The 13,790-nt window shown below is 42.4% G+C and overlaps 2 protein-coding genes across 11 annotated transcripts in view; one reads left to right on the forward strand and one right to left on the reverse strand.

Annotated features, from left to right (window-relative positions):
• LOC133480396 (choline transporter-like protein 5-B) overlaps positions 1–1,644 on the forward strand; it is a 59,029-nt gene extending 57,385 nt beyond the window's left edge. For both annotated transcript variants that reach the window (XM_061778327.1, XM_061778328.1), the window contains 4 exons: positions 70–140; positions 224–312; positions 425–509; positions 1,132–1,644. In XM_061778327.1, the coding sequence (XP_061634311.1) occupies positions 70–140; positions 224–312; positions 425–509; positions 1,132–1,241 (355 nt within the window). In that variant the 3' untranslated portion in view covers positions 1,242–1,644. The remainder of the gene's footprint in view (positions 1–69; positions 141–223; positions 313–424; positions 510–1,131) is intronic.
• Positions 1–13,790, reverse strand: part of hook1 (hook microtubule-tethering protein 1) — a 41,332-nt gene that overhangs the window by 19,427 nt on the left and 8,115 nt on the right. For 7 of the 9 annotated variants that reach the window (XM_061778319.1, XM_061778317.1, XM_061778321.1 and 4 more), the window contains 14 exons: positions 13,137–13,300; positions 12,918–13,058; positions 12,161–12,362; positions 11,339–11,449; positions 11,175–11,262; positions 10,320–10,386; positions 10,093–10,233; positions 8,585–8,672; positions 8,472–8,503; positions 7,836–7,918; positions 7,664–7,764; positions 7,481–7,582; positions 5,917–5,985; positions 3,529–3,577 (listed from right to left, as the gene is read on the reverse strand). In XM_061778319.1, the coding sequence (XP_061634303.1) occupies positions 3,529–3,577; positions 5,917–5,985; positions 7,481–7,582; positions 7,664–7,764; positions 7,836–7,918; positions 8,472–8,503; positions 8,585–8,672; positions 10,093–10,233; positions 10,320–10,386; positions 11,175–11,262; positions 11,339–11,449; positions 12,161–12,362; positions 12,918–13,058; positions 13,137–13,300 (1,438 nt within the window). Of the gene's footprint in view, positions 1–3,171; positions 3,431–3,528; positions 3,578–4,422; positions 5,842–5,916; positions 5,986–7,480; positions 7,583–7,663; positions 7,765–7,835; positions 7,919–8,471; positions 8,504–8,584; positions 8,673–10,092; positions 10,234–10,319; positions 10,387–11,174; positions 11,263–11,338; positions 11,450–12,160; positions 12,363–12,917; positions 13,059–13,136; positions 13,301–13,790 lie in introns of those variants that run through there. The other 2 variants (XM_061778320.1, XM_061778318.1) reach the window with 2 other exon arrangements.

Raw genomic sequence — 13,790 nt, forward strand, 5'->3', positions numbered from 1 at the left:
TGTCAATCATGTATGTACATTCAAGGTTGTGTGTGTGTGTGTGTGTGTGTGCGCTCTGTCCGCTTGTAGGGTCGCTGTCCTGGACAAGGTGACCGACTTTTTGCTATTCTTGGGGAAACTGCTCATTGCAGGAAGCGTCGGTGAGTCAGCCATCTCATTTTTCGTATACTCGTGTTTGCAAATTCACTCAAACTTGTTTCCCTTCTTTTTTCATGTGCACCAGGTGTGCTTGCATTTTTCTTCTTCACCCGTAAAATCCCCCTCATTGAAGGGGAGGCGCCGTCCCTAAACTTCTATTGGATCCCTTTTGTGGTAAGGAATATTTTCAAATCAGGCTTAACCAAAAGTGAGCATGTCCTCTTCTTTTCCGACCCGAATGCGTTTGTGATTTGTTTCCCCCCCCCCCCCCCCCTTGTTCATCCAGTCGGTGATATTGGGATCCTACTTGGTTGCACATGGCTTTTTTAGCGTCTACTCCATGTGCGTGGACACACTGTTCCTGTGCTTTTGTAAGTACCCTTATTTTCCATGACATGCAGTGACACGGATCAGGCATCAAATTCAAAATGAGTCAATATTTGGGGAAAAAAAACCTAATTTATCAGTTTGAACATCAAATATCTTGCAGTGGATTCAAATGAATATAGGTTGAAAAGGATTTGCAAATCATTGTATACAGTTTCTATTTACAACATCCCAACTTAATTGGAATTGGGGTTTGTAGAATGTAATGAATCAAAATGTTTGTGCATCATGATGAATTCATTACGGCTTCTGACTGTGAGTTGTTATGCTAAATTTGTCCGTGTGAATGGCGACGTTCCATTTGCTGAATGTCCTCATCAGCCCAATGTAGAAAAAAAATTGTAAGATCATGTTTGCACTTGCTACTTGTTCGCTGAAACTAGAGTGTTTTCATTTCAATTCAGCAGCGTGCGGTATTGTTGACTAACAGATAGCTTTTCTAAACACCTAAAAAGCTGAAGAGACGATGAGGATTGGCAAATACACAATTTTTTAATGACTGTTGTGAAGATTTATTTCCTCACTGAGCTACTCTACTTTGCTTTGTCTCCCTGCCTGATGCTCTCGTTTCTGCTTTTTTTCCCCGCACTGGATGGCGGTCGTCAGGCGAAGACCTGGAGCGGAACGACGGTTCCCAATCCAGACCCTACTACATGTCTCCCGAACTGTGCAAGATCCTGCACATAGAGGACAACAACAAAAACGCTTCCCAGTGAGGAAAATGTTCAAACTAACTCATGGCTGACACTAACTTTTCTTCATATCTGCTCACCGGGACGACAAGAACTTTTTTATGCTTCTTCAAGCAAGCAAGTTCAACTCCTCACTTTAAAATGCTCTTCCTTTTTTTTTGTGATTTATTTTTCCCTGTCCTGCATCTTCTGCCTTACTGAGTCCAATAACATGCCACAATGATGATTATAAAGACAAAAAACATGAGGACCTACACGGGGCGCCCTGCAGGATAAGGCAATCGCCATATTAAAAGTGGTGGCGCACTTTGGTCTTCTGGTGTAATATCATGTTTTGTATGCACTTTCACTTCTGCAACAAACAGTGTGAGTTACATAGAAAGTCAACGCAGCCCTGTTAAAATAGCTGGGGGGGGGGGGGGGGGGGGGGACTACTAATGTGACCTACATGTGCAATCCAACTGAAAAAAAACCACACCAGGAAAGAACTACTACTATGAGAATAATGGGTTTCGTGGAGAACACCTGGAAACTGACTCTCACGAACCTTGGCAATAATATTTGTCTGTAGATGTGAGTGAGCATTTTGCGTAGCATGGCTTCATCTCAAACGTCAACAAGGAAGTGAATACTATGAGGCACATGTCACGTAGAGGTTTGGGCGAAAGGAGGCTTAGGTGATTGGTCAAATTTGCGGCAAAGTCGCAGTGATTTGGTAAAATTGCAGCACATCGCAGAATTCACGGGGCTTGGTTAAAATTGCGTTAATAGTTGCGATCACGAATTCCTGGAGGTACTGATATATACTCAAACAATCTTGAATAAGCGGGGATATACCGCCAACAAGTGTTTTTGGGGGTTGGTTCCCTCCAAAACAATAAAATAATAATAATAATAATAATGAATTAAAAAAAATCTGCAAATAGATGAATTTGCAGTTTTTTTAACTTGAAGGTCCACTGCATGTATATAATTTTTTCCAACTTGCTTTTTTTTTTTTTACTATTTTGTAACTCTAATGCTTTCAAGACAAATATCAGTTTGGGGTTGCCCCCACCCCCCTAAAAAAAAGAAAAACAAAAGAAACTGGTTAAAAAAAAAAAAATTAAAAAAAAATCTGCAAATAAATGAACTTTTCGAACTGCATAATTTTTTCCAACTTCCTTTTTTTTTTTACTATTTTGTAACTGTAATGCTTTCAAGACAACTATCAGTTTGGGGTCCGCTGTATATAAATTATTTTTTTCCAATTTCCTTTTTTTTTTTTTTTACTATTTTGTAACCCTAAAGCTTTCAAGACAAATATCAGTTTGATGATGTTTTTTATACACATATTTCCACCTAAAATATGTCCCTTTTTCAGTTGAGTTGTACATGTTCTAATTGTCATTCTCAAAAAAAATAAAAAAAATAATAATAGTAATATGGAAAAAGCTGTTGTTGTAACATGTTTGTGTTGACTTCCTATATCTACTTGATGTGTGTCTAGCATGATTCCTTTAATGACTGTGGATGTTTTCCATGATTGGTTGCTTTCTTCCACCATCCTTAAGATTAAAAAAAAAAAAAAGTTTGTATTTAAGAAGTCCTGACATCATTGCACATGTCCATGATGCTCATAGATGTACTGTACTGTAAACCAGACTTGGTGGGAGGTGAAGACTCGAGGGCGGGGTGGGTTGATGGCGTTTTTATGTGCCTAGTTGTGGGATGGAAAAAAAAAAGATGAAATTGTTAAGTCTTCTGCGGTTTTAGAGCTAACACCTGTAACTTTTTGCGATACAGTTTCTAAAAGGATGTCAAAGCCATTTTTCGTACATTTGTTTTTATTATTGGGTGGTATAGATGTAGTGCTGTTTTAATGCTAGGTCTAATCGACATCTGTCTGGAGGTTATTCCGTCTTCTTTTGCATAGGGATTTTTTTTTAATCAATGAAATCCAATAATGTGAGTCCTTTTTTAAAATAAAATTGAATGGCTTAAATCTGTCAAGAGGCGGTTACTGTAACACGCTTGCCACTGCTGCCCCATTTAGCGTACAGTATGTGAGATTTGGAGGCCAACGACAGTGACGTGCATGCCTGGCGAGGCGCTGACTCTTCTGGAATCTCATAACTAAGTATGAATCCAAAATAGAAGATTACCCTATATTTCAAATTTGAGCTTAATTGAAACATTTGTTTTCCAAGGTTTTAATTATGCTTCAATCCAGCCTGTTTGAAGAAGAGAAACACAATATTGAATACAAGGTCACATTCGTGTTTGATTTATTTATTTTTTTTTTTTTTATTAAAATAGCATTTGGTCTTACCTTTATTTGAATATGAAGTCCGTGCGCCTGTCCTTCTGCAAGAATATCTCTGTCAAAAAAAAAAAAAAAAAAAAAATCATCCTTTACCTTCATTTTCAAAAGTCTGGCCGCTTCAATGGAGATGATTGCCAAGGAGGAGAGTCATCCTGTATCGGTCGTATTCCGACTATTTTCAATCTTCATTGCAGAGAATGAACAATATTTGTTTAGGGCGGTGGGTGCCGAAGATCAGATTTAAGGAGGCTGTTTGTTCTGTTTGACAGGCGGAAAAACACGGTGGACGTGGTCAAATGCCCGACTTCATCTTTCCCAGCAAAAGAATGTAATAGCCTGACATAGTTGCCACAATTGGAAGAGATTGCGGTCTCATCATTGCCACGAAATGCCAATCCCCGTTTGTCTTTTAAAAGCACCCTGTTCTTCCTCACCTTCGCCTTGTGGATGCTGAAGTTGAGCCTGTGCTGCTCATTCAATGCCAAGTGCGGCGCCAAACGTTTTCAGTGCTACCTGACTCAAAATGTGAGGAGCTGATCTTTCGGGTTTTTCGTGTCACAATATCCCGCATTAATCCAAACGTTGTCACAATTTCAAAATCAAATGCATGGAAAGCAGGAAGAAGAAGAAGAAGAAAAAAAAAAAAGACTTTCACTTTACAGGAACTTAAAAAACAAAAGCTCTTGCGCAGTTGGTCTTTCATTGTAATCGAATTAAAGCCAGTGATTTCCCACAGTTCACAAGACTTGAAGGCCAAGGAACATATCACGAATGACGACGGTGGCAGCAGTGTACCGGTACGTGAGACGGCGCCAGGCAGAACGGGAGCCGCTCTCATCATGTTTACCAGATTGTGTATCCTGTAAACTGCTCAGGATGACGTCAAAGAATGTACTCAGGTTTCAGAAAAGCGCTTAATTTATTCACAATATTGCTTTAAAACATTTCATTCAAACATTTTTATTATTTTTTTTTACCCCCCAAAATTACATATACTTAAGTGCACTGTGCTATTTGATAACATACAAGAATCTGCACTAGGCATATTTGCATATTAACACATCCGGACAGGACGAGCCTGCCTTGTGTCAGATTAAAGCACCTAAACAAACCCCAGAGCGTCAACACCCGTGATTCAAAACTATGCTTAATGATTTCAACTGTCGTGTTCGCATTATAACTTGTATGAATTAGCTCAATCCTGTGTGGCCCGCTTGGATAAAAACGCTGGTGTTCAATTCACATAACATTAGCAGTGCAACTCCATGTCTAATAACATGACACATGCTGGATTTCTGGCCTCCTGATTGTTCGTCAGTCATTAGATCAACTTTTATATTGTTACGCATCGCTACATACATAAGTAACTTACTGGCCGGCACCAAATCTACCAAACGGGCCATGTGTCACCATGGACAGAAATGGAGCTTGGACCTCCTTCTGTTAAGTATTTAAAGGTTGTGAGCATTCCATTCAGTCAGCGTGGGAAAACATTCCCGACGTTCTGGCTAATGTCGGATAAGCTGGGCGGCCTCGAGTCCCGTCATCAGAGTACTCGTCGGCCTCATCCTTCACCAGACCCCCAGGTGCTGACGTGTTTAAGGTCACTTGAGGGTGATTAGCTCAGTGATTCCCAACCACTTAAGCCGCGGCAGTGTGTCGCGGGAAATGAGCCAATTTCACCAAATTGTTCCAAGCCCGACCACAAATAGAGGAAATCCAACCCTCTAAAAAGGTTTACAATTACCTGTAGATGCTACTTTTGTCTAAATGAAACTCCTCAACTCACTCAACATAGTTCCTTGGCACAAAGATGCCTACAAAGCAATACTTTTGTGTGAATTTTGAAGGGGGAATTTTTCAGCAAGCAACACAGGATAAGTTCCGGCCAAATACGTCCGTGAATGTGAATTTGCAAATGCTGGACTGTGAATATGCGGGGTCAGGAAGTGCATTTGAGGTTCATGCTAAAATTTCCCCCCGACGCCCAAATCGCTAACTTTTCATGAGCAGTGTGTACTGTATATTTTTTGTGACATTTTTGTTTGGTGGCGTACTGTGAGGTTCTTCGAGTAAAAAAAAAAAATGTGCCTCGGCTCAAGAAAGGTTGGGAACCACCGTTTTAGCTAAATAAGGGGAGGCACGTGGCTCCGAGTGCCTCTATTTGGAGGTGGCGCTGGGCACGCTGATGGAGAGCGCCCGGCGAGGGGCGTTGGACACTTGCCGCTGTTGGGACAAGAAGGACTGGCCGGGGGACTGCGCGGAGCCGACGCGGCCGCCGAGACGCGACTCGATGGCCAGCTTCTGAAAGTTCAGACTCTGAGGGGAGACAGCGTGTTCCTGTGCGTAACGTCGGCGTGGACGGCGGCTTCGGAATCACATCTTTGACCTTACCTTGTTGTACCAAGCCGAGACGATCAGCTTCTCCTCATATTCGCGCAGTCGGGCCTGCTCGCACTGACGCTGCAGGGCGGCATTGGACGCATTTTAGTAAGTTTTTATGTGACTTGCGAACGGGATGGTGACTGTATGAAGACCAAAACTAAATGTGATGATCGCCTCACCTTAAAAACTACTTGGCTCTCCAAGTACCACCATCATGACCGACATTAAAATACCGTAACGTAGTCGGTCCAGGTCTTCATTAAAAACAGGAGGTTTTATCCGTAAAAAGTTACAGTATATTATTATTATTATTATATGAGCATATTATCGTAAGACCCTGTAACATTATGCTGTTTAAACATTAACACTGTACTTAATTATAGGATTTTTTTTTTTTTTTTTACTTAAAGTTAAATATAGCATGCCCAGGTTTATCAAGGTCCAGAAAACCCTCCCAATAAATTAAATCGGCAAAGCAGGAACTAATTATTTATGTCATCGTATAAATTCATAAGTTTCAAATAAGCAATTCAATGTCAACGTGATATTCTAGAGAGGTGCAAGTATTTTCTTCATCCACATGAGGTCACCATCCACACACTCTGCACAAGCACATGTCTATTGTAGGCGGGCGTGTGTTCCCTGAGTGGGATGAATAACAGCCCAGGCGATTTCGTAAGCATTGGCGCTGTTCCTCATACTGACGGTCCTGGCAATCAATTCAGCGAAAAACATTATGGGAACCCAGAAGTCATTGCAGAGATGTTTTTAACTACAGCGCTGTAGTTGTAAAAAAAAAAAAAAAAAAAAAAAAAAGCTAAATGTTACTCTTTACCCACTTTTGTTCTTGTCCATATTGTTATGAGTGTGTACACGCATTAGCTATTAATGGGGCTAAGTTTGGTATTTTTGAATTGATTTGATAAAACTCTGACTGTGGCTTGTGTTTTAAACAGTTGCTTTCTGGTCCTTTTTCAGTAAGTCTTCTTCTTCTGCTAAGAATAATAGCCCAATTTACCTTATTATGAAGTGAGTAACTGCACTACACTGACCTGTCAAAAAATTTTAAAATTAAAGAATTCCGCAAGGCACTGAATCTGCCATAACTGAACCAGAATATAGCGAGGAATGACTGTACAACTAAACTGGACTGGAATAAAAAAAAAATATTATTATTTTTTTTTTAAAGTTTTAGCCATTGTAACATTATGCACAGTATGAACATTTCATTCAGTGATTTTCTTGACTTAACAGTAGACGGGAAGCCACGTGCCTCTAGTGGTACTATTACTACACTTTGAGAATCACTGCGGTAAGAACATAGCCAGAACTATTCATGCCTTTCTGCAATGCCTTAAAATGGCATCCTCTGATTTAATCAAACAGAAACTATCCCTCCAGCCACAAACGTACTCAAGTCACTCATTAGTATTAAGCAAATTGCATATGTCAGAACATTGTCATTTAAGAATGTACAGAAATTAATCAATGATTGTATCATTTCAAATGATTACAGTTTTGCTTTCTGCAAATGTGATGGCAAGAGTTCAAAGGACACACGGAGCAGAATTACCTCAAGGTTGAGGATTTGCTTGTCTCGGTCTGCCAGCTGGTTCCTCAGAGCGTGGATCTCAGCGGTGGCAGGGTTCAGTTTAGGGTCGAGAGCTCGGATCACCTGGAGTCAAGGACGCAAAGGCTCAACGCCCTCAGCTTCTTCACTCGTGCACCAAGGAGAGCAAACCTCCAAACGACTCACATTGCGAGCTTTCTCCAGGTACATTTTGTACCTTTCCTCCATGGCCCTCATGTCGTCATCCTTCTTCTTCAGTGCAGCCATGAGCTCGTCCACCTTTAACGCTAACCAAAACAATTGGACTGGTAAGCGGAAGCCCTGTGGCGGTGAGGCCGCGTGTCGCCGCGACACTCACAGTTCTGAGTGTTGTCGGGCTGCAGGTCCTCCAGCAGTTCTTTCTTCTTCATTATTTCGTCCTGAGCCTCATTCAGCTGGACCCTGAGGAAACGCGAGCTGTTAAGGAAACCTGTCTGCTTACAGTACATCCGCAAAGTATTAACAGCACTTCACTTTTTCCTCCTCCTGTGCTTCCAAAATGGGGGGGGAATAAATAATTTGTCTTTTCTTTAATTATTATTTCTGCAAATTTATTTATCAAACCACAATTAGACAGGTGCATACCTTTCTAAATTCTGTCCAATTATCTAAACTTACAGGATAAACTGGATGCACCTGAATTCAATTTGAAGCTTCATCGGAAAGGCTGTGAATGAACAATGGTGCCAACATACGAATGGCGCACAATGAACTAGTTTCCTGGGCGGTGTAAGACTAGAGAAGGCACGCTCATTTAGCGCCGTATTTACGGTTTTGCTTTTGATAGTTTAAACTTGTGACCTAAAAGTGTTTTTCATACAAATATTTACTGTAATTACGACAACTCTGTTAGCATCGGTCCGTGACGGACTTCGGCACGTTCCGTAAACCCGTCGTCAACCGAGTACCCCCGGTACATCTTTCGACGTCACTCCTGACAGTCACTGATGCTTACATGTGCGCATCCAGTTTCCGCTTCAGGTTTGACTATGGGGAGAAAAAAAAAAGTAGAAATAATACTTAATATCGATTCAAACACTTTTCTGATGGGACTGTCGGTGCACTCACGTCATCGGGCTTGACGGCCTGACTCTGCAGAGCCTTCTGGAGATCCTCAACCTGCTGCTGTAGCTCGCTGACCCGCTGGCGACTCAATCTGCACATTGAGGGGAAAAGGAAAAGGAGGAGGAGGACACATGCAGCAAGGAGGTTACAGCAAGACACAACAGTGTAAAGATGTAGTCAGGGGGACTCGAGCAAAGTGGGGTACACACACATACTGTACAAACAATTGGGCCAAATTTGAACATTTGCACTCGCTAGCGATCAAAGTCAGCAAAGGCCCAATTTACAGATGTCTCTAGAAGATTATCCTGAGCAATCATCCTATAGGTGGGGCTGTGCAAAGAGTGAGTTTTCCTCCCCGACCTGCTCGAAAAACGGAGCCAACAATTGTAAATGTTAAACCTGTTATATACATTTAAAGTAGGTATACACATACCGACGATTGGGCCAATTTTAGAATTTTCCCTCACGAGTGAGCAAAGTCAGCAAAGGCCCAATTATCATATATCTCTGAAAGATTATCCTGGGCTGTGGGGTGTGTTAAAAGTGATTTTTCCTCCTCGATCTGCTTGGAAAATGGTCAACATTCTGGAATTTTACACCTGTTCAACCAAAAATCCTAAAGTCAACACCAATTCTGGATAATCGGCAGACTTCAGATTGTCAGATTGTGAGGCGTAATGGTACGACAGCCAATTAAGAAGCTCGCTGAAGCTGCTGCTGTTGCCGGGCACTAATAGAGGCACAGCTGGTTGTGTTGAGTGTTTGTACAATGTGTTAAACAAGTCCTTTCCCACAATAATAATGACAAGAAAAATTATTTGCCGGAGCTACAGTATGTAGTTACTAGATAGGTTAACAGTGAACAGTTTGCATTTCCTCCATTTCTCATCTACTACTACTAATAATGATAATAATCTTTAAATATGTGTGTGCGAATTTCCGACTTTAATCGGGTTTTCCTCTCTGCTTATAGAAAAAGAAAATAAAAGTTTGGCATTTTGTTTTTTGCCTTGGGTTTACTTTGGTTTTTCATGTTACCAAACAAGCTTTGAAACAAGTTTTTTTTGTTTTTTTTTAACTCACAACTTCCAGATTTTTTTTTTTTTTTTTTTTTTTTTTTTTTTTTTTTTTTACAGATAATGATTTTTGGATGTTTTTTTATTATTATTATTATTTTTTTTTACAGCTAATGTGGAAGTGGATCCTCTTAGAAAATGTCCCCTTTTTTCACAAAAAGTGTGTAAACATGATTATTAATGAATTAAAATGTTACATTTTCAACAACTTATCATCATAAAATGAGCCGTCGAACAGCATAGATCGAAGCGTAACACCGGACCTCCTTCAGCTAGGTCAGAGTCTTTTCTCACGTGGAGTTGTGCAGGTGTCATTTAAGACGTTCGGGACTTTGCTGACGTTAGTCGTAACGGACGGAAATTGCTGAAATTTGGCCCGACCGTCAGTAGGCACATACCCCGCTTAAAGGAGAGTGGAGTCAGCCCAGTAACCTGTTCTCTGTGTCCAGTTGGCTGTGACTCTTGTGCGCATCCTCCAGCTGAGCCTGCAGAGAGGCGATCTTCTCCCGCTCAATCTCCTCCTGCTGCACTCTCAGCATCCTGTTCTCGTGCTGAAGCCTGATGAACTTCTCTCTGGAAGCGAGCAAAAACACAAACGAACAAAAAAAAGTCAGCGGTCACACAGCAGCCGACAGAGTATGTCGGCGGGGCCGTTGTACCTGTGCTCGACGGGGATCAATTCTGCTGCCAGGTTATCGTGGCTGGGGCTCCTGCAAGGAAGCATCCCTGCACACGAGAGAAAGACTTGGAGACCTTTGGAACTTGGGAGATGGATGAGCAGCATCACAGCAAGATTCAGTAAAAGGAAGTAGGGACATTGGTGCCTTGACCTACGAGTTTAAGACCTACGCTCGTGAGGCCAACGCTCATATCGCAAATCTTTTTTTCCCCCATTGAAATGAAATGCCATTAACGAGTTGCTGCCCCCTATAAATTCTGTAAACTTTTGTGGGAATGTCTTCACACTCTCTGGGAGAAAATCCACTCCCATGTCAGTCTAGTCTACGGGTTGCTGTACCGTTTGCGTTAAATTATCCGTTTCCTCGAGGGATATAACACGGTCACATCAATGCTAGTTTTGTGTGCTACAGCCTTATTCTAAAATTGAGCTACACACAATATGCCATAATGACAATATTTAAAAAATAAAGCTGCGTCCCAGCGCAGTGCTGGCAAGTGGCATCCGGCAGGTGGATCAGAGGCCTTGGTCGAACTCACTGAACTCACGGACAAGGATGGAGTTCAAACCTGAACAATTCCGAGACCTGCTACTGAGGACAGGTTTCACTTTAAAGTCAAAGACACCATCACCCCAACAGTCAAGAGAGGCCGGTTTAGAGCTTCTCCAGCGATGGCCTGCCTCACAAGTACAAGATCTGGGGCTACCAACTTGGGGTGCTGCCTAGATTCCCATTTTCATGATGAAATGTTGTGTCTAGTAATGTGGGGTGGGGAATGAATTTGTGCTGTGGAAAAAAGTGAAGCTCTGTGACTGCCTTCCTGCTGCACTGTACCTGCTTGGGAGAGCTGGCGCTGCTGCGCTTGGGTGCACCGAAGTTCCTCATTGAGTTCCTTCAGGGAGTCTCTTTCCACGATGACGCGCTGCCAGTGGAGAGAAACGTTACAAATGCCGCTCCCGTTTCCCATGATCCTCTGACTTCTTCCTCGCGAGTCGCACCTCTTTCTCCTTCACCACCAACTCGTGTTTCTCCTCCAGCTTCTTCATCTCAAAGGCCTGGTTGTCCGCTCGCCTCGTCTCGTCCGACAACTTTCTGTGGAGTTCTTGGACCTGATGGGGAGGACACGAGCAGAATGGACCCGCCAGGCATCAATTCATAGTTTTTTTTCAAAATCAAATCATCTTTAGGCCATTTATTTTCTGGGTAATGTTGGAAGACAACTTTGAAATGATGCTGAAATCTTTTGTAGTTATAGTTTGGGCTATACTTCGGCAAAGTTCCTGGCTAAGTTTGCTTTCCATAGATCGATAATGATACCAACAAGATAAAATGCTAGCGGACTATCTTGACTTGGTAGTTGAGACGATTGGCCAGATAAACTAGCTTGCTTCCACCCATATAGCTAGCTACCTGAATCAAATGGCCAAATTATATTGTCGGCAATGATGGATTTAGTCAGCTAAAAATGCCAAGATGGCCAATTTGCATTTTTAGCTGGCTAAATTGACAACCAGGGGTAGCTTTTAAGCCTTACTAGTGACACATGCCTACCAGTAGGGCCTACTAGTGGTACTGGTGCAGCACAGTAGTTCACTAAGGCTTAACTGCTTACTAGTAGGCTAAAAATGGCACCTGTAGTGGGGGGTGAAAAAAACTACTTTACTAATAAGACAGAGTCACTTTACAATTGCATCTTAGTTCTACAAGTGCACTGAATTTTCTCACTAGAGAGGAAAGAGAGTGTCCTAGTACATGGACCTTAAAATAAAATTCAAGGATATGAAATAAAGGCTCAATGGCATTTCCATAGGCAGCTCCACCTGGCGCTTGTACGTCTCCAGCTGCGCACGGGCGGCGTTGGCCTTGCGCAGCTCCTCCTCCAGGCTGACGGTGTTCTGCATGTAGATGGTGTTGTTCTCCTCTAAAAGCTTCATCTGCCTCTTCAGGTCCCCCAGGTTCTCCAGCTTTCGCTTGTACGTCTCCACCGAGGCCTCCAGCATCACCACCCGGTCGGAACAATTCCTAAAAGACAAAATGAAACATTGATATATCACTTCGGCGGGATAAGAGTATACTGATAATGGGGACCAATTGAAGCAATTTTCCTACATTTTACGATTAACTCAACAAAGACCCGATTACCGAATGTCTAAAGATTATCCTCAATTATCCTGTGATTTAGGTTGTGTTAAGAGTGACATTACCTCCCTGATATGCCGAGGGCTGGCAATCGTAATCGTAACCAGCTACAAATAGTACGATAGCAAATCCTTACGAGTGTGTGTGGTCAACATCAGAGTTGGGTCACAGACTTTGTAATTGTGACTTGAAACAAAACTAAAGCCAATCAGGAAGCTAAATACTACACTTTCTTCTCATTTGTATTTTCTGTCAGTCTGATGATGCCGCTCACAGGTCAGTCGTGGTTAGCACACGTAAGCCCCCCTTTATTATCATTAACATTTGTGCCACACCTCGTGTAAGGATGCGATTGTTGTTTCTGTTGTGCCATTGCACTTGAACTTGAAGAGGAAATCCAGCCTGTAACATTTTATCTTTGGGCACCAACAAACAAACCTGAGGACGTCCAGCTCGTCTTTGAGCGATCGGGACTCCTCCGCCAGGCCGGTGAGCTCGTCGTTGCGGTGCTGGACTTCCACCAGCTGCTTCTCCAGCTCCTCGCAGTGGATCCTGTAATCGTCCTTGGCAGCCTCCAACCTGGAAAAAACATGCCAGTTCTTGGGGCTCAGCTTCGGTCTCCAACTCGTGGCGGTGTTATAAGGGGGTGTTACCCACCTGAAGTTCTCCTCCTGCAACGCTTCCAGCTGCTGCTGTAACTGGCTGTGCTTCCTGCCCGACGGCGTGTTGGGATCGTCGAAGGTGTCCAGCTGATTGGCTCGGTCGGTCAGGACATCGTTCTCGGCCAGCAGGATGTTATGCTCCTCTTGGAGAATGGCCACCTGAGCAAGAAGTTCCGAGAATAGAGACACCGGTAACCTCGGAGAATGAGAGTCTTCACAGTTCTAGCAGTGGTTAATACAAAGAGTGCAAGTTAATTCATGCACAAACGCAGTTAGTCAGCCCACATTTTTTATTTTTATTTTTTTGAGTAGTACAGTAAACCACCGCTATTCACAGGGGAGGACTTGAGGAAAAAAACGTTACCGAGAAGATTCTCCTTAACTTATTTTACTAACAACCCAGGCCAAATTTAGCTAATCCCTGACATACTAGATTTATCACTTCAACATACTTTCTTGACACCAACTGCTCAGTTCCCATTTGCCAGGGCTTAAGCGGCATTTCCAAGCCGTTACAGAAAGAGCACAAAAACTTTGAAGGGTAAGTTTCCAAAGAATAGCTGAGGATAGGTACCACAGAAAAAACTACGAATGGGAAAATTTCTGAATAAGGAACCACAAATAGGCCGAGGATTATTGTAGTTAAATG

This window comes from Phyllopteryx taeniolatus, chromosome 7 (genome assembly GCF_024500385.1).
Source record: "Phyllopteryx taeniolatus isolate TA_2022b chromosome 7, UOR_Ptae_1.2, whole genome shotgun sequence".
NCBI lineage: Eukaryota > Metazoa > Chordata > Actinopteri > Syngnathiformes > Syngnathidae > Phyllopteryx > Phyllopteryx taeniolatus.